Here is a 25894-nt window from a genome sequence, read left to right on the forward strand (position 1 = left end):
AGATTGAATCTGTCAGGTTGGGCCAATTTAATTTTTGATAAGGGCTTACACGAAATTTCCATAATTCATTTTGCCTCCATTTGAATTAATTGAGTATTCATTTAAATTATAAAAAAAGGAGAAGTACTTAATTTTAATTTTGTTTTTAAATTTTATCCGTGTATTCAATTATTTGGGAAAAAAATTAAATAATACAAGTAGGCTTTGTGCAATTTTTGTGATAAATTTCATCTGAGCTCTAGCTTGAAAAATGTCTTCATTTTAAAGTATTACTGATCTGATTGGTTTTCAATAAAATTTGCATATTAATTTCAATTTCCATCATTAGTAACTTTATTTTTTACCAATTCAATGCAAAATTACAATTATTACAAGTAAAAATACTTGGAGCGAAATTTAGTTTTCTTGCATTTTCTTGATTCAATCTCATATTTCTATTCATTTGCAACTGCTTACATAGAGAAAAAAAATCTACTGCAAACAAAATTTTTTCTCGGTTTGTCCTTTTTTTTTTGCATAAAACTGCTAGAAAAAGCGACAGTGTAGTCTCATAATACATCAAACACACGTTCTATCCTAATTCTCTTGACATTTTGAATTCATATCCATCGCACGATTCTCTTGAGGTATTCGTTTTTACACGCCTGGAATTGAAAATACATTTATGATTCCAGAACTTTTGCTATTTTTGTGGATAGGTATTCCATCATAATGTATTTCGTATACAATAAAATCATTATAATATTTGATATTATATAATCTAAGTGCATATCAAAATATTCTTCTTTCTGTATAATTTCAAGAGCACAAACGGCAAAATTGACATCTCGTCAAAAATTAAAAAAAAGATGTATCGATTTAAATTTTTATTAAAAAATTCAATTCGCACACTTCGACATATTATTAAAACTATCAAATACTAAAATCAACTTCATTAAACTATTCAAAATTACTGAAACAACATCAAACCATTATAAACGAGATAAATATATAGTTACGATTTCTTGCAAATCAATCAATCAACCTGTGATGGTTTCGCAAAAACTGAGAGTGTATATATGAAAATTGGCATTTATTGGCAAGATTAAAATAGTTTAAATAAAAATATATGTCGAATGTGCCCGCACATTTTGACGTTTGGAGATGTGTATAGGATTTTTTTCTTTTTCTCAAATGGTGCTGGTCTGGGGGTTGAGGGTGTGGAGAGGCAGCGGCCCTGGCGGTGAAAGCGACCGAGCTTTTTCTTCGTTGGCGGACGTGCAGGTGTCGTCGTCCGAGATGGACATTTTGCTGAGGGTCGAGTCCAGGTCCCCGCATGGCGATTGCTCCCTGAGGGCACAATTTGAACATCCAGCAGTCAGTTCGGACTGGCAAACTTTCAGACCAACCGCGTGTACCAAATATATTCACAAACACAAACAAAATAAATAAACAACCACTGCTCTACTCCTATTCACTACTAGAGAGAAACTCGGCCAGGTTTTTCGTTATGGCTTTGACGCGAATTATGAAATGATGCCGGCGGCGCTAAATTTGCGTGCTGGGCGCTGTGTGTGCGTGAATATGTACCTAAGCAGGGGTAAAATAACGATCTGCTACCGCTGCCCCAAGCAAATCATGCAAATTTTCACTCTCGGAAAAAGTATAAATCAGAACTTTTTATCTGCAAAATTACCAAAAAAGACCTCAAAAATTCGCAAAAATTCTGTACGATTTAAAAAAAATTATATCTGGTCTAAATAAATAATTATTTCAATGTACATACTGAAAAGAGAATAAATTAAATCAATAAAATATATGAAAAAATTAAGCTCATCTCTATTTTAGATTAAAGAACTGCACTTACTATAAAAAGCCCTTTTAGAGCAAAAAGTGCAATATCACCTAATTTTTATTAAATAAATAAATAAATTTAAAAATAATAAGTGAATTTTTGTAATATCATTGTGGAATCTTCTGATTAATAATTTGTTTTGGTGAATTGGGGATTTTCTTGTTAATAAAAATGTAATTTGATTTTTTTTTTTTAAAATTAGATAATACCGAATCCACGCAACACGGAAAATAAATTTCAATCTTGTTTCTATATAAATTTAAAATTTAAAAAAATATTTTATATTCATGGAAAAGTCTGCATTCAGGCCAAGTTAACATTTTCATTCCTTTTTTTTATATCCAAAATAGGTTTAATATTCAATATTTCCCAGAGCTGCTAGAATTTTAAATTTTTTGTTCTGCTGGTTGCATTAGGCAAATCATCGAAGAGTTAGGGAAACACTCAACCGATTTTGGATATTAAATATGAACGTAAAACGTGTAACTCAACCTGAACACAAATCCCTTGGGAGTAGAAAAGAATTGTAAAATTAAAGAATTCAAACAAAATGAAATGTCTGTATTTGCCAAGAAATTCGAGAATTGGTTGCTTTTTTGAGCGTTTTCAGTGGCAAATGTGATCAAAATTTAAGGAAATTAATTGAAGTTCAAAGTTCAGTTGAACAAAATAAAAACTAATTTCATTCTCAAATTTATGACTAGAGAAGATGAATCAAAAATGATCAATAAATCATTTTAATATAATAATTATTTTGTCCCAGTGCCGGGTTGACTACATTTAATTGACTTTACTTTATTAATTAGCAAAGAAAATTAAGAAATATCCCCAGGATTTAATATTTCTGGACTGATAATTTGAAGGTCACGGCTGGTGTAAAAAGCTGTTTCTGGCCGGTCAGTCCTCAGGGCTTTGGAATATTTTAGATTTTGTTGAAGTCTTTAGCTATTGATTCTTTTGTGATGAATTATTTAACTTACATTGTGTTCCACCAGAAATTCCAAGTGATAAAAAAAGAGAAAATGAATTTTGAACAAAGAAAAATAAAACAATCAATTAGTACAATATTTTTATTCACGGTATTATTCTGCGAAATATGTATATATATATATTTGAAGTAAAAAAGTTCAATGCGGCTGAGCCCGTAAAGCCTTTTTCGAATGAGTTTGTAAACCACTCAAAAATGCAAGCAAAGCAAACAAACTTTTGAAAACCCTGGGTTCGAGTCATTATATATTTGCCCCGCTCCCTCTGCCTGCCGAGTCTCTCTCCCTCTTTCTACTCATTTTGCTACAGACACGAGAGGTTGGAAAAAAATCACCGCCAACTTTCCTCAGCCTTATTTCCGTCTCTTGCCGTTCAGACTGACAAACACACCACCATGAAATATATAAACAAACATGAAAGTATATAATAGTAAGTAAGTTTCTTCATTCTTTCTTTTATTCCGATTGCGAGACACACTTAAAGCGACACAGAGTTAGTTTTTGCTGCTCGCGGCACCACGCAATTTACTACATTATTTTCCCTCTCATCAGCTGCGCGAAATTGCACCTCAAAGTTTCAAGTTTTTGCCTTAAAATTTGCGTATGTACATTCAGGAGCGAACTCCATTAATTCTGCGAGTTGAACGAAAAAGCAGTGCAAAAAAATTCGCGCTGGCCGAGGAGAGGTTGCGAGAGCAAAAACGGATTAGACGAGTGGAGGCGGCGCTCGCTCGTTTAGCTGACAAGAAGACGTACTCGGGTGCGGATGGGGTTCGCGGGCTCTGGGGGTGGAATGCAAACTCACCTACTCGACCTCTTTGCCTTGGTAACGAGTTGCATCCAATTAGTGTTGCCCTCCGGCCTGCCAAACGACATGACTTTCAGTTTACATTCTCCATCATCAGATTCAGTTACGACCGGATTTTGATGAAAAAGTCAAAATCCGTGGAGTGTATTTTTTTGTTTTTAAATAAAATTTTTTGTATAAAAATATATATTCGTCAAAATAAAGCTCAACATCCCAAAACTATTGTTTTTAGGCGAAAAAATTGATTATTTTGTGTTAAAAATCAACTGAATTTGATTTCTCCTGTTTTTATCACTATCTGGGACTGTGAGTGCAGACATCGAAAGCTAATATGCAAATAGCGCATTAAAAGCATGGAAGGTTGGTTTACATTGGCGCGAACTGGACTGACAGGGCGGCCGGCACTTCTTGCTGGACGTCGCTGCTCATGGACGGTCCGGCCAGGCTGGTCTCCTCAACCTCGACCATCGGCATTACTTGCAATCCACTTCGCGAACTTGAACTCAACTCTTGAGGATCAAACTTCAGAAAATCTGATGAGATAAAGAACAGAAATTTCCATTATTTTCTGTATGCATATTTTTTTGAAGTAAATATTTTCAATATTTAAACCATAGTTTATTTAAAATTGTTACTAGTTACCTTGTAGCAATTTTTATACTTAGTTCTTATTTAACAACTTGAAAAAAATAATTTAAAACTAATTATAATAAATAGAGAATTGTTAAAATAACCATAATATATTTTTTTAATTTTTAATATAATTTTTAATTTTATTATTGTATAAAGTATAATTTATTTTTTATGTTTATATTTTGTCATATTTACACAGCATTCTTTATATTACAACTTTTGTACAATTCAAAGTTAGTATTATAAATCATTGATGTAGATAATAATAAAAAATAAACTCTGCTCAACGAACGGATCATAATAGCTTAAAAATTGAAGAATAAATTGAAAAACTTTTCCTTTTTGGAATTAATTTCAATGCCAATATAATATGTAATATTCATCTCTACAAATATTATTTAGAATGGAAACAATTCAATATTATAATAATTACCAATTTATTAAAATGGGATAATAATGAGAGGATCAGTTTAAGTTTAGCTCACTGGAGTTGATGGGGCCAAGTTTAAGCGCCGTCGCGTACAGAACCTCGGCGGTCCAGAAGTGCGGAATCCTGGGAAACACCTTGCCCACGTCACCTGGCAGTTGGAGGCCAAGTTTGTGCAGCAGAAGCACAAAAGGCGGGTACGCCAACATGGTGCTCTGCTCCAGGTTCCACGGCACCAGCGGCACACTCTGACGCATCACTGCAAAATTAACGCGCATTCCGCCCACTGATTAATTTATACATTCGAATAAATAAACGCGGTCCGCTCGATTAATTCGGGGGAGATGAAAATTTACAAGCTGCGAAATTTTGCGGCTTAAAACGATGTTAGTCAAAGGCGGCGAGTTTTCGGTCGGTATAGCCAGGAGTTGGGGCAAAAAAGTAATTAAATTACGCGTATAGTGGAAGGGGACGGGCTCCATGCTCAAGTTGTTTTGAGCCGCCTGCAGGGTCCTGTAGTGCAACTTGACGTAGCACGTCTCCAGCAGCGCCGACTGCAGCCACGACATCTGCGAAGCGTGGTTCTCGGCGATAAGAAGAGCTTTAAACACCAACAAATTTATAATTAAATATCAATTATTAATATTATGAAATAGAAACGTTCAAAAGTAAATAAAATAACTTATTTATTTCTAATGCGTTCTTAAATTTAAACTAACTCACGGAATCAACAAGTAAAACAGTTTTTGCATAACTTTTATATTTAATTCCAGAAAGTTACCTTACTTAATTAATGTCCCTCGTAGCAACATAAACTTTGGTGCATCCCCCGTTATCCCACTATGCAAACTTTCCGAACTGTTGTAAATTACACGGGGGAGACAAACAGTTCAGGCTGATTAAATTCGCCTCTCCTTCGTCCGCACCGAGGACGATACATACAAATGGCTATGCAATTTGCAGCACATGTTGTGCGGCCGCTTGCATCAGCCATTATCCCACCGCAGAGGCGAAACATCAAGCGAATTGCTCTTGTGCGGTTGTTTTGTGTTTTGTACGTCTAATGAAAAGAAGCTCCAGTTTATGGGCATGTCTAATTCTGCTCCGAGGGAAGAAGACACTTGATACTGTTTTAATTCATCCTCTCCGGTAATTGTTTCCTCGCAAAAGGATCTCGTCTATTATCTCGCGTGCACAGCAAATGCAAATTAAAGCTATCTGCGAGTGAGGCAGAGGAAAGTTTGAGTGGATTTTGCATCTTTTATAAACGTCAGACGACGGTTTTGCATTTATAAAGAGAATCCTCGGCGGTTGCGGCTTCTTTCGGCGTCGCTTTAAAGTTTCACAATGCTAACGTGCTCTCACTTTGTATATTCATCAGCGCACTTACTGGAGTAATTATGCCTGTGTAAGATCTCTGTTTAATTTCCTTTTCAACTTCCAAGCCTCTTTTCTAAGCTTTTATTCAAAACTTCCAACTTTTTCATTAACGAAAGCAATATTATAAATTTTTACAGGCAAAAAACATTTATCTTTTTATTCTGCTGATTTACTTTTAACTGAACAAGAAATGATGGTGATAATGACTGCGGAGTAAACTTTAAACGACTTTATGCCAGTCAAAAAGTAAATATAACGATGGGATTGGCCTAGTCAAGGCGAAGTTTTAATGATTTTAAAAATTATTTTTTCTATTAAAATTCTTTGTAAGAATTAATAACGTTTTTTGTTATATTATATGGGATTATTAACTATTTTCCTTCTTTAAGAAAAACAAATTAAACTTTGAAGTTCGCCTTAATTATTCTATTTTCCTTGGTATTTTAATTTGTAAAATGTCAAGCTGTTCAAGATGTTGTTAAATTCATTCAAAATAATCAAAATTTTGCTCTTTTAAAATATTTATAATAAAATCATTTATAATAATAAAACTTCTGGCTATAAAATTTAAAAATACTCACCAATAATGCTGCCAATATCGTCAGACGACTGTTGCTGTTGTTTTTCCTGTGAATCGAGGTTGCTCGAGCTGGCTTGAAGAATGGTAGGTGTGCTCGTGCCGGAACTGTTGACCACCTCCATGCTCTCAGTGACCACCGTTCCTTGCAGACCCTGCAAAAGATTTTGTTAAGCGATTTTCCCGCGCGCGATTGCTCTCTGCTACATTATTTTTTCCAAGAAAAAAAGAAAAAATTGGATTTTTTTGCATTTTGATTGTAGCCAAAGATAAATCTGTTTGAATTATATATAAATAGAACCGACAGATTAGAGATTTATTTATGCGACAAGTAAATGCATTCATATTTCTTCTCTCAAAGTTAGATTGAATGAATTGTATAAACAGTGAGTTGACGCAGATATATACTTTAAAGCTTACGACTGCTTCCTGCTTCAGAAGTTCAAGGTACTGCGCGTGCGGAATAATGTCTTGGGTGTAAAGTTGTTCGATAATCTGCAACCAAGATTTATTTTAGCCATTATTTTTAGGTTTGGGTAGAGACGAGAGTGACCAGCTTTTGGATTTTTCATCTATAAATATTGAGAGACGGAGCCAATTTTGAATTCGGAGGGTTGGAGTTTATGACTTTAGTGCAAAAGGACAGAAATCGCAGTGTGTGCACATTTCTAGAGATTTACGAGAAAGTCTCTCGTCGTAAAAGAGAGCGCGAAATAAAAAGCTCCTCACAATCCGATCTCTCATGATTCTCGCGAATCCTGCTTTTCCGTGCCGACTGCCAAAAAGCACGGCGCGTAAAGTACATAAAGCTGGTGACTGCCCTGAGTGCACGCCTCGCGCAATCCGTCTTTCGTTTACGACTTACCGCGACTCGGGTTTTGCTCGAGGAACCATTCTCGACGTACATGTTGCGAATGTTATCAATTGGGTCGGTGCTCTGAGCACTTTGCACGTAGTACCAGTAAAGGATATCACACTCCTCCTTGGTCCATCTTTAGCAAAAATAGCATTATTAACTTGCAACTCCATCACCAGGGAGCTTTTATCAAATTATTCGTTTTGGTGTGAAAAAATTATTCATGTTGAAAAACTGATTTACAGGAAATATTTGTGATTTTGAAATTGATAACTTTGATAAGTGTCTGAAAAATTGACTGCTTTTATTAATTTAATTTTTTACCTGCACAAATTTTGTTCAAGCGTTGGGGGTTGTGGTCGTGCAGTTGGCACTTCCTCGACTTTTAACTCGGCGTCAACACTGCTCAAAGGCAACATGGGGTGTCCTCGGCGAGGCGTGTTCACGAATTTGTGAATCACGTACTCAATCAAGTCGGACCAGTCCTAATTGGAATAATTTTTATAAAAATCTTAAAAAAAAATTATGTATCTAAAAAACTTACATCGCAAACTTCAAAGTCCTCCTCCCAGATGAGGGAGAATGTCTTCAGGATGCCAGGTTGGAAGAGAGATCCGACCTGATTCATGTCGCCAGAAATGTGGTGCATCATTGTGAAAACACAGTCGTTCACGAATTTCCCGTTTTCTCGAAAACTTTCAAGCAGTCTTCCGTACTGGAGCATCATTTCAGGCGTTGAAAAGCTGTGCAAAATTTTATTTTAGATATATCAAATTTTTTGTAGGTTTTTCTAGAATACTGTTTGATGTGCTCAGTCATGTTGAAGGTTGAGCTTGTTGATGGCGAACCACTGTTTTCAAGGAAGAGGAGGAGGATGTGATTTGTTGCAATCAGGTCCTGAAGGTATTGTTTGCTTTGCATGTTGGGATTGTACTGTCTGAGCAATAAAACGAACAGACATCGCAGGTCTCCCATGGCGCAGATCTCACCTGATTGACAAATTAAAACACAATTAATGCATGAGATCAGGATTTTTGGAGAAATTAGCGTACTTTGCAACTGTGTCAAGAAATCTTTGTCTTCTTGGCTGAGGTTATTAGACTTTCTGTACGTGTCCACTGCTTGAATGAATTCTCTGACTGCAGTGACAACCTGAAGAAATATGAAATGTTAAAATTGCAATAATTCAATCATTTGAAAGGCCCTAGAGAATCTTTCGTGATTGTCTGAAAAAAAAATTGTGACGAATTCCTACCAAATGAAGTCGTCTTAGGCATGGTTTGAGATCCATTTCCTGTTGCATCAGCGCCAACTGCAGCTGCTCACAGACGTTGACACCCTCAAAGGTGAGATACGAAACAACTCGGGAGGATAGAACAGGCCTGAAATTCTCATCATTCAGCCTTGGAACGGCTATGATTGTTCCAAAAACCATACCCGATGTTCTCAAGCTCAAGCTCGAGTTGCGACGCGAACTTGAGGAAGTAGGTGACCAGCCAGAAGAAGTGCGAAGTGTCAACAGGCATCCCCAGCTCGGACAGCAGCTGCAGGTGAAGCTCTTGGACTAAAGGGCCGTAGCCCTTCAGGAGGAAATCAACCGTGAACTCCTTCAAAAGGTGCGAAATGTCTTCGTCCGTAGGCGTGTGCTGCATCAGGGCTTTGACATTCAGTCTAGATTAAAAAGAATAAAATAATAAGTTACAGAACAAATTTGAAATTTTTTAACAATTTACATATTGGTCCTTGACCGTTTGACCAGTTTTTTCCGTCTCCATTCCTTTTTATCGCAGTTGGTCTGCGACGCGGGCGGCTTGTGTTGTCTGATCTTGTTGGGATTGTGCGGCTTTTGGTGCACCGGCTTCATTCCCCTGCTAAAGAACGGGTCAATCAGATACGGGCCGATCGACGCGAAATAATGAAAGGCTTACTTTTGCGGCAGATCGTCTTCGTTGCTCGATGTTGAAACGGATTCCTGGTTCTCAACTTGGGTGCCGTAGCCGTAGTCTGACAGCTCGGAGGACGACATGCAGCTTCTTTTTACGTGCGGGTTGCTGGTCACTCCTTTGATAAAACATTTTAGGGGAAATTGAATGCGAGTTGCCATCTGATATCGGTTTTCTTTCATTTATTTGTTCGGGCGAGCGAAATTCGATTCCAAGAGAGAAAGGTATAAAAAAACTCGCAAAAACTGAGCGTCTTCTTATTTATAGAAAAGAAAATCAAGAATTGTAATGCAAATGAATTACACGATTTAAATATTTATATGTTTTTTAACAATAGTTAATTTTTTTAATTTAAAAGAAAATTCATACCTGGTCCTCCTGGTTTATTCTGTGTGGCGTTTGGTGTGGCTGGTTGCATAGATGCAGTAGACGCTCCGGAGGAAGACGTAGACGGTACTGGCGAGGGTGGTCGACCACTCGAATTGGAATTACTTGACCCGGGGGACGGTTGGGGGGTGGCCGTCGAGACAGAGGAGGTCGTTCTGCTGCCACCGATTCCGCTGCTACCGCTTGGGCTGGCAACGCTCAAGGCTTGCTGCTTAGCAAAATTTTAATTTAAGTAAAATTTTCCACCGAAACTGATAATGAGTGGAATAAATAATTTTTTTTTTTTTAAACGATTGCATTCAAAAAATAAATTTGTTGAAATATACCTCTGAGTTTTGGCTCTGGTTCTGTTGCTTTTGGTTTTCGGGCTCACCAGATTGCTGTCTTTCCTTTTTGTGCTGGGTTTTTCCACCACCACCTTTGCCCCTGCTCGTGCCTGAACCTGCAGCACCTGCGGGTTGAGCTTTGCGTGCAATTTCTGCGGCAACTATGATGGAAAAAATATTTCATTTTATTGTATATACAGAATGCCATTGACATGGAGTTTATTCCGTGTCATCTCTGCGCAGTGACATTTTTTCCCCCTAGGGTTCTAGAGTGCAGGTGATGCCAATTTAATTAAAAACACTCTCACGGTATTCGCAATGTGCACTCAACTCGGTGGTCAATTGCGCAACTCGACGCACAGAGATTTTTTTATATAATTTAATATCACAGTGGTTAAAAATATAAGCATGTAGATTGAGGAAGTGGAAATTTAAAATTTAATTTAGAGGTAGTTTTCATTTTTTTATTGATCATAAGAAAAATTTACTTTTCAAATTTACTTTTTCTTTTGATTTTAGTGATTTTTTAAATGAGGATAAAAAGAAACAAGCAACTTACTTTTGTTCGGGTTTTTGATGTGGTCGGTGTGCATCCGTTGTGAATGCTAATGCGATTGAGGGACAGAAAATTAATTCAATGCATAAGTTGATCGAGAATGAGTGATGTGCACATGCTCGGACGTAATTCACGCACCTGCTTGTTGTTGCAACCAGTATCCATGTTGTTGCTTTTGTTCGTACTTGCGGAACTATTATCTGATGAGTCTGACGTAGGATCCGACGTAAGCATTGGGGAAGAGTCACCTGAGCCTTGATCCTGGGAAGGGCCGATAAAATTTTTGATCTCAATTTAATTCAATTTAAAAGTACAAAAATTGAAAGTTGAAATTAATTTGTAACGTTCAGTTGATTTTTTTTTTTTAAATTCCAATGTAGTAAAATTAAATTACAAATTTCTCTTTGCTAAGTATCGTATTTAAAAATATATTATGTAAAAACATGGATTTTGCAGCAAATGTAAAATTTAAGTTATTTAAATCAGGGTTTCAAACTTTCCACTTTGAGATTAAGCTGCTGGAAATGTTCCAACAAAGCGTATAAATTATATGCAACCAGTTTAGCACGCACGCTTCGCAGGTTGCAAAATATTCATAACAGGCGCCCGAGGAGTTTCGAGTGCAAAGTTTCCAAACTTGGAAATATCAGAGCCGTATTTATGTAAATTGAGAGAGACTCACCGGCGGCGAAGTGTTGCTCTCGTTGTCTTCGGAGCTCTCGCTGAGCGACGCCTCGAACCAGAGATTCAGCAGCTTTTGCAGCGTGCCCACGTGTTGGTCCTTGTAGGTCAGGGCAATCAGCTGCACCATCGTAATACTCCAAATGCCCTTTTAACAAAATTTAATGATTTTTCCTTATTAATTTTCCCTTAAAAAATTATTAAAACTCACTCTCTGCGGGCAGGTCATCAGGTAGATGAGGACTTTATCGATGCCTTGCGCAAACAGATTCCAGAGAATCATGTTCTGTTTGCTGCATGGCGTGTTTGTGGGGGCGCAGACGGGCCACTGTTCAGGGATGTGGAGGATGTTGCGAACCAGAAGCAAACAGTTGTTGATTCCGTCGCACTGTTCCAAGCTTAACTTTTCATCCTTATTAAAGAAAAGGGCAAAATTATTGTAATTTCATTACATTTGTAGATGGAAAAAAAAGCTCGTAATTTTTTATTAAAGATTATTTTACTAGAAATTTTCAGAGAAATGCTTTTTATAATGTACGTTTTAATTGAATTTATTTTTCAGAAATAATATTTGTATTGATATTTATTTAATTATGAAGAAATATTTTTTTTAAATTATGACTTATACATATTTAATTATAATAGGACCAAACTATGAATTTATTTTAGAAATTCTCATATTTTATAAAATTAATTATTGCTTAATCAACAAGAATCTTGAAATGTTTTCATCAAAAGAGTTTAAATCAAATAGAAAAAAAGTAGAATAAAAATTCCAAAATAATAATTTTTGTAGGCAAAAATTAAGACTAATTAATGTTATATTTATTAAATTTTTTTCTTGTAAATATTATTTCAGTGTTACTTACTTGGTCGATGATTTTTCTCATGAAGTCAAGGATGCTCTTGGTTGACCTGGGTTCAACGAACGCGTCCTTGGCCGAAAACAGCAGGTTGTTGAGCTCGTAGATGGTGTGGCGACCGGCGTCGGTCCGCGCCATGATTTCCATCGGCAAAAGACATTCAACGGGAATGGTCAGATTGACCAGCAAACGGATGCACGCGTCTATTATTTTGACGTCGTTCTTCTCGTGGATCAACAACGGCACCAAGTCCTTCTGGATGATCTGCGAAAAGCCCAAGGCTCGCCGGAAGGTCCTCAAAGTTCTGTCCTCGGACGAAAGCTTGGCCAGCAGCTCCACCAGCGTCTCTGCATTGATAACAAAATTTTTCATGTCGATAACACTCGCATGTTTGTCGCTCGACAGGCAATTATCGAGTGAGATGTGTTTTGACTGCAGAATTTATTATCTTATCGAATACTTTCGTGCACATGGACCTCCATGCGGATCTCTCGAAAAGAGGAACGGATGAATGAACACGTCATTAAAATTCAAATAAATTTATATCTTTTATTTATAGATTGCTGGGCATGGTATAATGTACAAAATTATGATTACACAAACAAGGTCACCATGCCACTTGCTAGTGGTATAACCTCATGTGAGATAAAATTCATTTAATAAAGATAATGTGCACGTGCATTTTATCACTGAAAAAATCTTTAAAATTGTTTGATTTGATATTAAAAAGGGAACCTAGGCTAAGTTTTGTATCTTTTATTAGAGAAATAAATTTTTCAATACGAGAAAGAGGTTAAAAATTTTTAATTTGCACAATTTCATTCTTGAAAGTTAAAACTTCAGTCAAAGATGTTATTTAAAAAATTGTTATAAACATTAATAGAAGGTTAAAATTAATGTTATCTCATCAATAATAATGGAATTTGATGAATTTTCATTTTTCAATTTGGCAAATAAAAACATTTTTATGAGTGAAGAAGAAGAAGATATTCAACAAAGTCAAATTTAAGCGAAAAAACTGACCTTTTTAGAAAAAGAGAAATTATTAATATTATTTAAAAAAAAAAAAAAATCCATTCGGAAAAGCTTCAGAAATCCTTTTAAATCTTAAGGGTTAATTTATTTCGAAATTTGCAGGCTCACTAAATAAATTACTCCTAGAATTTAACTCACCATGACAAGTGTCCTGGACACGATAGGTGTTGCCGACCTGCATTCCGAGTTGGGAACCCGTGTTTTGCAGTTGCGGCCCTCCAAGCAGCCACTCCATGTTTGCTGCTTCTGGAACCAAAAAATTGAAAAAAATCATTTTTTGAAATTGCTACAACACTTTTTTATTTCAAAAAAAGAAACCATTTTATTTAAAGCTTATTGTTAGTGTTAATTCGGACGGGCATTTAGGGACGACGGCAAAAGTTCTGTCAGTCCGTTTTTTTCCAATTAACCAAAAGTGGGTTTTGTCTGCTCGAAAGGGCAAATCATTGATTGACACCGACACAAAAGCATCGCCGTGGGATGGATATATTTGAATTGAATGGGCACCTAAAGCGGAGATAAAGGCGCCTTTATTTATATCCAGCCGGGAACAATGCAGCCTTTATTTATACGTTCGACCAATTTGGCCGGGAATGAACAAAACAATAAAAAAAGCAAACCAATCAACGAGGTCGGAAAAAGGATAACGAGAAAAATCCGTCTCGTTAGAAGGTCGGCTTACGTGGGAATCAACAAACAAGAGGTTGAGCAAGGTGCTTGTTAATAATTTGCAAGTACACGTGAAAATGGCAGGCTGACGGTGATTATTTTTAGCAGCGTGGGGTGAAATTTATTCAAGAGGCAATCAAAGTTTAATTAGTTAATTAAGCCACTCGACGCGGAGGGAAGCACGGAAAGTGGCAGGCGCGCACGATGTAACAACGTGCTGAAGATAAATCGATCGATCGCTCTCTCGAGGCACTTTCCTTGCGTATGTTCGCGGCAGCGAGCGGCTCACGTGAAAAGCCGCGTGATTTGCTTATTGCCAAGGGGCCGCCGTCGATCACTTTGCGCTGTGGCTCGGCAAAGGCTTTTGCAACGTGTAGGGCGATCAGAACCCTTATCAAACGAATAATAAAGTCATCAGTAAGTTTTCGGACTGCACGTACTTTAGCAATTAACGTTTGACACCCGCGAACATTGAACAACTCGCTTGTGTCAATCTGACTTTTGAACTTGTTTTGCGGATGTGGGATTTTTGATGAGACTGTATCTTCCAATGGTGAAACAAAAAGATAAAATCAACAGTTTTCTTAATATATAGATCAATTTGATTATTTTAACATTAAATTTTACTTTTTTAAATAAATAAAACATGCAATTATTTTTTTTCTACTAATTTTTTTTATTATTGATTTGTGTACTCTTTTATTGTATGATTTTGAATCAAGAAACTCAATTTTCTTAAAAGTTTTTCTGAAAGTTAATATTTTAAGCTACAAATGAATATTCTTGCCAAATTTTCCAGCTAAATTTCCCAAAATAAAATACAATAATCTCAACAAAGAGTGCAAGGTAGCGAAGAAAAAGTCGGCATTTTATAATTAAGGTTTAATTGAAAATCTTTGAAAATGTAGGATTAGAAAATAAACATTTAAAATATCGTTTAATTTATTTTACATTTGCAATTATATATTGATTTTTTTTTTTAAATTGGTCAAGTAAAAAGACTTAGATAATTGTTTTCTTTTCAACTAGCCCTGGCAATACCCTCAATTTTAAATCTCACTCTTTTCATCAATCTCCTCCTTCTCCTCACTACACATCGCAATAACAAATAAATTATTATTTCCGGTCTGAAAATTCATCTGGCCATTTTTATTGAGAATTTTTGGAACTGACTGTGAACATGCAGACCAGTCTGTCGCCTTTGGTAAGACTCATAAGACTGCTGACAAATCATTTTGATGCCCTAAAAATGGCATCCCTCCACTCTACAAGTCGTACGTTTGTTTTTATTTCTTTTTTTTTTATCAGCAGAATGTTTACAAGTTCATCTGCAGAGACTGACATTTGAGCTCTCTGTACCCGGCAAGCGCGCCTAATTAGTTTACCAGAATGAATCGCTACGCGGAGCAAGGATTCCATTATTTCCATTGAAATGTCGCTTTTCAAAGGGAATGTCGTAAGTCGAGCGTTGATAAGTAGCAGCATCAAAGAAACATCCTCTCCACGCTCTTATTATTTGCGAATCTCGCTGCCTTAAAATAAGGGCATGTTCGACAGAGACAGCTTATCAAGTTATCACGTATCAACTTTAGAGAAAATACAATGTAGATCTCTCAGACATCCAATTTGTTTGATTCCCCGTTTTTGTCTATTTTAGTCTCACTTCAAATCATCTGCTCGCTATGAAAACATGATTTATTATTCCTCTTGAACTGTTTTCGGGTTTATTGTCTTTCAATTGATAACGAGTTTATTAAATTTTCAGTGGATGAAAAACATCATGTTAAAAGGATGTTTAAAAATTGATATAAAAAGCGAATTCTCATTAAATTTTAAGTCGGCTTGAAATTAATGGGGACACGCCTGCGGTGAATTCGCTCCGTTGCCATGATTTCCATCCGGAACAGAAACTGCCTCACACAAAATAATATTTTGCGACAGGTACAAATTGACTTTTGACGTAAAATTTCCAGGAAAAGCCGCCGGCTTGGAAAGGGTCGCGAGACTTTTGATGCGAAATTCCTCGCTAAAAGCTCTGCATATAATTTGCTTTGTAAAGGTTTTTCTGCACGGGAAAGTTGAAAGCTTCAACAAACACGTAAATAATTCAATCCTTTGGAGAAAAAGGAGTTTCTCATTTGCTTTCAGCAAAAAGAAAAACGATCGATGAAACAAGACGCATGGAAAAATGCAATTAAGATTCTAGAAAACCAGCGTTTTTCTTTCTTTCTAATATTCATATGATAACAGTTACTAAAAATTTAATTAGAAACTTAAAACAGTTGATTGTCATTAAAAAAATTTAAGCGCTAAATGAGATTTTTTACTTTTGATCAACTAAAATGTCACGTTTTTAGAAAAAATAAGAGATAACTTTCACCAGTCTATGAATGTTTAAAGTCTTTATTGATTGAAAGAAGCAAAAAAATCAATATTATGATGAAAAAAAAGTTAAAAATAGCACTTTTCATACCCAAGCCGAGCTAGTGTGTCTCTCTTTACTTTTTTCTCCATATTTTCCCAGCAGGTCGTTAACAGCTTTTTTTCGCTTCTGTTTCGCAGAGACCGCGTATATATGGTGCGTTGCAAAAGTTCAAAGGGTAATTTGCAAGCGAAATAAAACACGCGCGCTGCTGTTTGCGCCATACCTAATTGTGCAATATCGATCTCATCGCACAGGGGGGTTGACGCGCCGCACCCACGCCCGCGATTTGTTTGGCCGCCTAATCCAATTTGGTCTGTCCAGTTTGGGTGTCGCAAAACCGACTCTGCACATACGTAAACCCGCCAACGTGATAAAACTCGGGATCGAACCTCTTACATTGGTGTTTTTGCAGCAGCACCTGCGTCATTCCGGCCAAGCCGAATTATATATTAATGTGATGTGAGCACCGGCCGTGCTGCAAATGTTTTTCGCTCGGCCCACTTTGTTGCGCCAGATATGTTTTTGTTATGACGAGCGCCGGCTCGAGGGACACTCGATTTGGACGCTTCGTCTATTTGCATAAGGGCCTGGCAATATGTTAAGTCGATCGAGAAACCTGACACCACGGGGACCTATTCAAGTTATAGACAGGATCGTCTCTCACAAATAATGGGAGATTTTCTCAAGAGTATAAAAAAAAAAGATATTTCCGTTCGGCTTTCCGTGCAAAATTGACCTTTTGAGAAGAGATTGAAAAATAAGTCCGTTTTAATTGGTTTTAATGACATTGATTGATTGATATTCCCAAATATAAAATTATCAAGCATGGGAAACTTACATAATTGGGTATTTTTATCTTTTTTAATTTAGTTAAATCCTAAACCAAACGAATAATGGCAAATTTAATACGACTGAAACTGATTTATTGCATTTGTCAGCAAGTATAAGAAAGAATAAGGTCAAGTCTTTTTGAAATCTCAATAATATAAAATTAAAATTACATTAAAAATGTAAAGCACTTAAAATTTAAAGTATATACTTAGTTTTCTCCATTTTTGCAAATATTATTCGGTTAGGTACTTGATCCAATTCCTGGATATTTAAGGAAATATTAGTTTCGTCATAGAGTTTGACCAATAATTTCAATAATTTTTCTGAAAAGCAGCTATAGTCGTCAATTTATCATTAAAATACCCGGTAAAGCGTCAAAACTCTGTTAATGTACACTGTAAATTATAAGCATTGTTTTTATTTAATTTATTGACGAGAACAGTTTTAGCAAATTAGAAATTTAAGAAATAAAAAGAATTTTATTCTTTTAAATATTTCAAATCATAATTTGCTTATCATTATTTATTTAGCTAATTAAAAATTAAATTTACTCCAAATCTTTCAGTTTTCAGTTAGGACAAGCCTGATTATAATTATACTTCTCTGAAGTCCGGATTATTGAAATAAAAAATATTCAATCAGTTTATCGACCTAAAAGTTAGAGATGGTCATTTGCACTCTATTGCTTACTTTTCCACATTTAATTAAACTAAATTAATATTTAAGAATTATAAAACAAGTAAGTTACAATATTTTTTTTTCATTAGTTTACTTCATTTGAATGAAAATTAATTGAAATTGAATAGCATTAAACTTGCCAAGTAGAACTGCAATGAATTCACTTGACATACTTTTACTACCTCATCTCTTGATAAAGTCAAAGTCTGCGCAGCCTGCAGTAAAATTTATTTCATCTGAATATGGAGAGTTGTAGACGCGATAGAACTTGCAACGAGTGCCACATTATGCAGATTGCAATTTTCCAAGACAAATGATGGCGACAACTGCAGGCGGAATGACGAGCGAACTCGACGGAAAATAATATGGACGAGAACACTCGAGAGACAAGAGAAGAGGGCTTTTGCATTGGTACAATTCTACAAACACATGTTCCCAGTTCGCAATAACACAAACACACAAAATCGGGTGGATGATTTGTCAAAAGGGTTGGAGTGTGTGACGCATTTGATGAGGCAACTATAGATTGTTGTGAATGTGTGTGAGAAATAACGGGAAATGAATGAATTATGTTTCACAACAACAATGTGCGTGTGTCACTAACTTTGTTGTTGTAGAAATTGCAAAATTTTTTAATTATTGCTCAATAAACAAAGTTGAAAAATGCATTTTAATGATCATTTGTAAAATTACTGATTGTAAATGCTTCAAATACCTGTAGATGAATTTTCAATCGCAAAAGTTGATTATTTAGTTTTAATTCAATGTTCTGTAATTTAAATTTACAAAAATAGCTATATTAAAAAACATACCTTTTAATAATCTATTCTTTGAAACTCGCACATTTTTACTTATAAATTGAAAAATGATCTATAACTTTTTTCAAATGAAAGTAATATTATGAGAATTTTCTTATTTCTTTGATAAAGAACAAAATAACCTTTTATACGTTCGTCTAACTAAGAGAAAATAAACTTATACATAATTAAAATCTTTAAAATCAAAAGCAAAGAAAATTTTTAAAGCTAGTGGAAATCAAAATCAAAAGGAAGAAATTTGGGTTTCTGGCCATGGAATTATTTAACTAAAAAATTTAGATTACAGTTTTCAAGAATTGTCAAAATTGAACAATTTTTATTGGTGTAATGAAGTAGACTCTAAAAATAAAAAATATTTTACAAGTACAAAACCCCACAAAATTGTAAACTTTTAGTGAAAAATGTAGACGCGCACTGGTCTTAATGAGCTAGAGTGGCGCGGGCCATTAGGGGGGTCATCGAGTGGGTTGAATGGTGGCCGTGGTGGCGCAAAAAAAAATCTGCTTTTGATACGTACCCTGAGACGCATAATTCTTGTCGGCCGGCCATTGATGGTATTCGCCGGCGGATCGGCAGGCGAAGAAGGCCATTTAAAAGTGGTCCAAGGGTCTACTGACCGCTCGCGACGCGACACAAAATTGTCCTGCCGCTCACGTTGGAGCCCCACGTGCACGACAGCATACATTTCCGAATCTGCTCTCGCCTCTTGCTAGCTTTATATCGTCACACTGCATCTTTACTTAAAAAACCTCGTTGCTTACAAACGGAGACTCATATAAACGTACCGCCCCCGGGGCCCCCCATTCACTCTGCAAAGCGTGACTTATCCTCAAGTGCAAGCCGATTGATGCACCCACCACTGTGACGCCAATCAACGCACATTATGCTAATTTTCTCGTTTGATATTTTTTTCTTTCGAAAATAAAATTAAAATTGTAGTTCTACATTTTAACATAGTATTAATTTAAAATTTTAAAACTTGTTATATGCATGTTTATAGAGTTATAAATTATTTAATATCATCAAATTATATATCATTGTAGTTTTTAATATTTTTTAATTTTATTTACATAAATCCAATTATTTATTTTATACAATATTGGCTTTAGAAAAACATTGAGGCCAACAGTGCTTGTTTTTTTTTATCAATATAAAAAAAACTATTTAAACTACACGTGTCTCAAATGTTTAAAATATTTGGAATTGATAAAAATTAAAAATATGCAAAGCTTGAATAAGTAGTGCTTCCATTAATTATGTTATGTTATAAATTCCATAACTACAAATATTACAATAAATGTAAACGTTAGACATTATTTGCACCGATTTCTTTAATAAAATCCAATTTCTTTTTTGTAAAAAATTTACTTCGATAAGCCAATTTTGTATTACTTTCTTAAAATTTCAAAAATTTTCCTAGTCAGAAGAGTGTCATTATCGTTAAAATTTTTTTTAAATCTTGTATCACGGTTTTAACAAATTTTCCAGACGAAAATTTGTGCCATGATCTCTGATCTCAATTAATTTGATATTTAAATTGAATAATCTTTTTAAAGTGACAAAATGTGAGGTTAAGAAAAAAATGACAAAATGCATCCTTGGGTCAAGGTGAAATAAGTTACATTGCGTAAAAGAATTAAAATTCAATAATTCAAGATAAGCATCTTTTGCATCCTGGAAAATTAACATATATTCAACTCTTTTCAGCTAAATATAGACTTGTGTCCCTTGATGCCCTCTATCTATATTTATTTTACTTTCATAATAATTTGATATGCTAATTCAAATTGCATACATTTCGTCCGCTGCACTGAAAAATTGACGTTCAGTCGCAATGCACTTTGAGGAAATTCACCTGCGTAACCAACTGCGCAAATTTGCAAGTTCAAAATGTAATACATAGAGCAGGGACTAAAAAAAAATAAATAAATAAAATTATGTATATAATCCTTTTATTAAAACTAAATTAAGTGCGAAAAATTCACTAAATTTTCTTTCCAATGACTCAAAATTTTGTAATGAAAATGTTTATCTTTCAGGCAGAATTAAATTATTTGTTTTAATAAAAATTTATAATAATTTGCCATTTTAAGGAAAAAAATTATGCAAATATTGTCAACCTCAATTGATGATAAAATATAAAAATATCCTCATTTAATGAAAGTATTAAATGACCTCAAAGGCCAAGGGCAGATTAAAGATCACCTTTGTTGTTGACCTTTGGTGACCTAAACTACATATTATGAGATGCATGTTGGAATGATTGATTAAGCTGGTAAAAATAAACTCTTTAGTTATTGATTTTATCTTGTAATAATTGTGGGTTGAAACGTTCTGAATAACAGGGGGTGTCACATCCGCGCGGTCGTCCGTTCGTGCACCTGAACAAACACAATTTGCATTCATTGCGACCTCTTGACTTGATTGTCTAACTCGGCGTGTGCGGCTCGTGCGAAAGTCAGAGTGTTCGACCGCCAAGTGCGTCTCAATCGCGATTTGAATACGCGGCCGAGCGCATTTTGGTAGTCCGACGTCAGTAAAAAATTTATAAATGTATTTAAATGGATGCGTCACATACAAGAGCCGTCCGTGTTTAATGCATTGCAAAATTCCGACACCGCGCAGACTCATGTTCTGCTAATGGCTAATGTTGGAGGCACAAAACTGCGCGACGCCCTTTTTCTGTCATCAGACGAGACGGCGTCGGCCGAGAAATTTCCACGTAAATTATGCACCGACCGGCCATCCGAATTCCAAATGATAAACAAACAAAATATAATCCCGAATGACAATGAGATCCTCTGCCATTGTTCACAGAATAAATGCAAACGAACGGACAATGTGGTTTTATAAATAATTCATTTGAATCAATTTATTTTCGGGAGATATATTACGATTTTATTAATGTGCCCTAACCTGCTTGCGTGAAAAAAAATTATTATAAATATCGACATAACTACCATGGATTGACGATTCTTATTTGCAGAAGCTTCATTAATGGTCATAATTTTTAATTAATTTTTAACCAATAATATTTTTTTACATTTAACTTGTTTATTTTATTCAATGCGCCATCAAATTATTTTAAATAGTTTGAATGAATTCATCCGATGATAAGATTTTAATAAATTTTTACACTACTGTAATTAATTCTAGAAATAGTATTGAAATTTCATGTAATAAATATGAATTAAACAGCAATGATATAGCTGAATAGTATGGAAATCAAATTTTGAATGAATAAAAAATCAATGGAAGTCTCTGTCTACTCACTGAACTCCTTTACTAAAATGAACTTTTGAAATCTTTTTTAATTTCCATGTACTTTCCTAAGAAAAATGAATTCACATGCTGCCTTAATCAAAACAAATTTGCCATAATTAATCTTACAATATATTATGCATTTTTGTATTTATCGTTTTAACAAATTTACAAAGGGAATCATTATTATTTTCTAATTGTAAGTAAAAATTTATTCTTCATCCGAAATAAAAGCAAATTGTTCTTATTGCAAAATATTCATATTTTTACAAGTTCTCCAAAATCTACTTAAATTTCACTAGACTTCACTTCATGAGTATTAATTCTGACAAAATATCAAATATTTAAACAATTTTTCTGAATCTAGGTATAATATTAACCGAGCTTCCCACATTCATATTTTTACCGCAGACGTCAGAACGTAAACACTGCGGTATTTTCACTCGAATAAAAATAGCAAGAGTAAAACTATACAAGTCTCGACTGTTACATCGCAAGCCAACTTCCATCTTCATGCTCACTGCATTTCGCATCCGGTTATTTTCAATCTATCGAGTTCGCAACTGCGACCCCGATGTTGACAGGATTTGCACAAGAAGGGTTACGAGGTGAAACGGAGCAGTTCGTTTTTCTCATCGCCAATTTTTCCTTCCATGCTTGGAAAGAGCGATTTTTCCTTCCTCCAATACACCCCTAGGATATATATTTCAATGCGAAAATGGTGATCGCCGCGAAGCTGAAAGTTAACTGACGTGAGATGAAAGTTTTGGGAGAAGAAAAAAAACGTATGCGTCGTAAATTTTTCAGAGTTTGACACCGACAGAAGAAAAGTTTAAGAAGCTCGTGCCTTTAAATCAATCAATCGGGTCAAAAGTTTTGTTAGCAATCCAATTTAGTTTTTCTTTTCGCTCAAAAGTTTTGTCAACTGTGAAGAAAAAATTAATTTCACTTTAATTGAGATATTTTTGTTCCATCATGAAATATCAATAAGCAACAAAATGTGAAAAATATTAGTCTAAACGAGTTATGCAACCAACCAAACTTCAATGCAAAAAAGATGGAAATCAATGGAAATTATGTTAAAACCTTTTGAGGAAGAAAAAATTACTTGTTAAAGAAACCATCAGTTCAGAAATTCAGTGAAAATGTGGCCAAAGACATACTTTTGGTGTATTTTGTCTGAAATCAATTTTTTCTTATAATTTACTTATGTTCTAATCACGGAAAATTCAAAATTAATGCTCATCATATAACAAATTATGTTTTCGAATTTTAATATCTGTTAACTGAACTAGAGACAGAACGGACAGTACCAATTTAAATTAAAATCTTTCTCATTAAAACTAATTAAAAACACTAAGTTTAATGGAATTGAATGAATCGGGCGTTTTGCTTGTTGCAGAAATTGTTTTTTATTCAAAAAAACAAATTTTATTTATTTCCTTGATCATCTCCTCGAGTGTCAACTTCTTCAAACAAAAACACTAAGTTTAAACTTAATCCATCTTTTATATCCATATTTTGTGACGAGTAAACCAAAATGTCTATGTTCTTGATTAATTTCCTTCCAGATGAACTGCAATTACATATTATTTGCTAAACCCCCATCCCGAATCTCGGACGAAAAGCCGCTCCAGTGAGCAAACATTTTGCTTATTTCCAAGCCTCGTCTCCTCCCACGCGAGCTGCAACGCTACTCATCTCCGACTTTGTGCCCCGGGCTTGGAAAATATGAAGCAGTGCTGGCTGTCAAGTCTCGTGAAAGGGCGGGCGGGCGAGCACACACACGCATAATAATCAGCCTGCACCCTTTGTGCTCGCACCCACCACACAAAACCCCTATTCAGGCTGCTGATATACAAAAAAAAATTGAGACGATTCCAATCGATAAATCCAGGTGTATTTTTACAGTCCGAACCAAAGCTGTGCGAGTCCCTTTGTAAATATACAGAATGAAAAAAAAACTCACGCTCCATTTGCTTTCAAAGCGCCCGAGCTAATGATAAATTTTTCTGCGCTTACAACGTGATATTGCGGATATAACAACAGCACAAATCACTTGTTTGCATTTGAGTAAGCAGAATATTAATATTGCTTAATTATTGATCATAATAAATATTTTTTTTTATGATGTCTATATTTTCTTTTTAACTGTTTACAAATCACTCAACTTTTCCTTGTTTTTAACGAAAATATTTTTTTTTATTTAATGCCTATAGTTTATTTATAAATACAAGGAATAAATTTTCCTGCTATGCAAATAATTCTGGTTTCAGTACAAAAGTCACAAAATCGCGGCTCTGCCCATATTTGTACGAGCTTAATTACATTGTCCTCCACTTTCATTCCCACACCTTTGTCACAATGCGTATATCACACCCTCATAAATTTATACACGGTTTTTGTATATTTAAATCCCTGGTGTCCGTCGTTGGCCAACACGCCACAGCGCGCGAGCGACAGACTGCTGAGCTATTTTTGGAGCAATCATCAGAAAACGTTCCCCCATCCCGCGGGTCATCATGTAATCACCAGCTTTTGGAAATTTCAATAATTAATGGGGATCACACATAGAAATAACAAACGGAAATTTTCGACTATGAAATTATTTTTGTTTTAAAATAGATGACTTAAATCAAAACTATACATTTTCAACATTCTTGCTGAAATACGATTATTATTTTTTATTTTTTTTTATTTAAGATTTGACTCTTTAATGGCAATTGTAGTGTTTACACAACAATATAAGAGGCAGTTTTTGCAATTATTGGAATATTCTAACCATCATTGTTGTGAAGATTTGATTTCACTTTTTCAGCTAATGAATTTAATATAAATTCAATTTTAAATTTTAACTCCTTATCAAAATTATTATTTTTTTTGTTTTGTTTATTAGTCCTAATATAAACAAAAATTTTCAGTGAAAGACAAACAATTATGGAAGAGATAATGTTGTATTGAATTGTTGGACACAAATTCACCATCAATAGTAAAGATTTTGTTAAAATTTCCTGGATAAAAAGACCGTCATCCGCCAGTCAGTGAGTCTTTGTTGTACTTATTTCGATATTTTAAATATGCTTCTATTCATCATCGTCATTTAATTAAAGGTTTTTAGCCTAGGTTACATGAAAATAATCCGATAATGGCAGACAAAAAGTAGGCGAGGGTGATGCAACTACTGTGTTGTTGGCGAATCTAATCAGCAAGAGCGAGAGGCTGCACTGCACTATTCGGGCTTCCACGTCACAACGCGGAATCGTCACGTCCGCGCACTCGACCACAAAATCACAATAAAATTTTGCGCAAATGCAATCAAAAGCGCGATTTATTTAAATCAACCAAAAAATCACCGCAAAGTTGAATAATTTAATGTAACAAGTTAAAATAATTATTTTTTACTGTCTTATTTATTAATAAATAAGAAAAAGCTGTTTTATTTGAGTTTAAGGTGGGGAGTTGTCACGTTGAGCTTGTTATCTTAAAAAACAGAACAGTCAAGCAATTTGGTTGGAAACGCAGCAAAGTTTCTCTAAGTGAAGTGTGTTGTCACTTTTGCGCAGTGCAAAATTATCGGGCATTGTCTGCAAACGTGTGGTGATTCGAGCTTACAAATTCCTTGGACACGGAACAGGTGGTTTGATTAAAGTTCATCGTGGCATGACTGAAAATCGTGTGCCCAAATAATACCCGCACGCACAACAAAGTAGTGGTCGGAAGTATGCAACACAATAGGCAATGCGAAACACGAGGGGGCTATTTTGGAACTTGAAAGCCGTGAATAATTTTCTCACGTGGACGTTAAACCTAAACATGAATGCAGAATGTATTTAAAAATAAAACTGGCAAAGCGGGAAAATCCGATTAAATTTAACGTCCTGAACTAAAAACAGAACATCGGTAAAAAAGAGACGGAAATA

General features: G+C 35.1%; 2 protein-coding genes across 4 annotated transcripts in view; one reads left to right on the forward strand and one right to left on the reverse strand.

The window, feature by feature from the left end:
• Nucleotides 1–25894, forward strand: part of LOC132200881 (ras-related and estrogen-regulated growth inhibitor-like protein) — a 128556-nt gene that overhangs the window by 64243 nt on the left and 38419 nt on the right. The gene's annotated exons all lie outside the window — the stretch shown is intronic.
• The window catches only part of LOC132200229 (protein timeless), a 28187-nt gene continuing 2608 nt past the window's right edge, over nt 316–25894 (reverse strand). The window contains exons 2-25 of one of the 3 annotated variants that reach the window (XM_059625543.1): nt 13431–13538; nt 12264–12604; nt 11606–11806; nt 11396–11542; nt 10852–10974; nt 10717–10762; nt 10158–10318; nt 9814–10039; nt 9430–9562; nt 9235–9369; nt 8939–9172; nt 8757–8883; nt 8554–8653; nt 8301–8490; nt 8046–8244; nt 7826–7986; nt 7511–7637; nt 7054–7140; nt 6650–6800; nt 5143–5289; nt 4747–4947; nt 3999–4161; nt 3626–3682; nt 316–1329 (exon numbers count right to left, since the gene is read on the reverse strand). In XM_059625543.1, coding sequence (XP_059481526.1) covers nt 1170–1329; nt 3626–3682; nt 3999–4161; nt 4747–4947; nt 5143–5289; nt 6650–6800; nt 7054–7140; nt 7511–7637; nt 7826–7986; nt 8046–8244; nt 8301–8490; nt 8554–8653; nt 8757–8883; nt 8939–9172; nt 9235–9369; nt 9430–9562; nt 9814–10039; nt 10158–10318; nt 10717–10762; nt 10852–10974; nt 11396–11542; nt 11606–11806; nt 12264–12604; nt 13431–13527 — 3714 coding nt within the window. In that variant the 5' untranslated portion in view covers nt 13528–13538 and the 3' untranslated portion in view covers nt 316–1169. Of the gene's footprint in view, nt 1330–3625; nt 3683–3998; nt 4162–4746; nt 4948–5142; nt 5290–6649; nt 6801–7053; nt 7141–7510; nt 7638–7825; nt 7987–8045; nt 8245–8300; nt 8491–8553; nt 8654–8756; nt 8884–8938; nt 9173–9234; nt 9373–9429; nt 9563–9813; nt 10040–10157; nt 10319–10716; nt 10763–10851; nt 10975–11395; nt 11543–11605; nt 11807–12263; nt 12605–13430; nt 13539–25894 lie in introns of all 3 variants that reach the window. The other 2 variants (XM_059625544.1, XM_059625542.1) reach the window with 2 other exon arrangements.

Source organism: Neocloeon triangulifer, unplaced genomic scaffold (genome assembly GCF_031216515.1).
Source record: "Neocloeon triangulifer isolate White Clay Creek 2 clone unplaced genomic scaffold, ASM3121651v1 ptg000014l, whole genome shotgun sequence".
NCBI lineage: Eukaryota > Metazoa > Arthropoda > Insecta > Ephemeroptera > Baetidae > Neocloeon > Neocloeon triangulifer.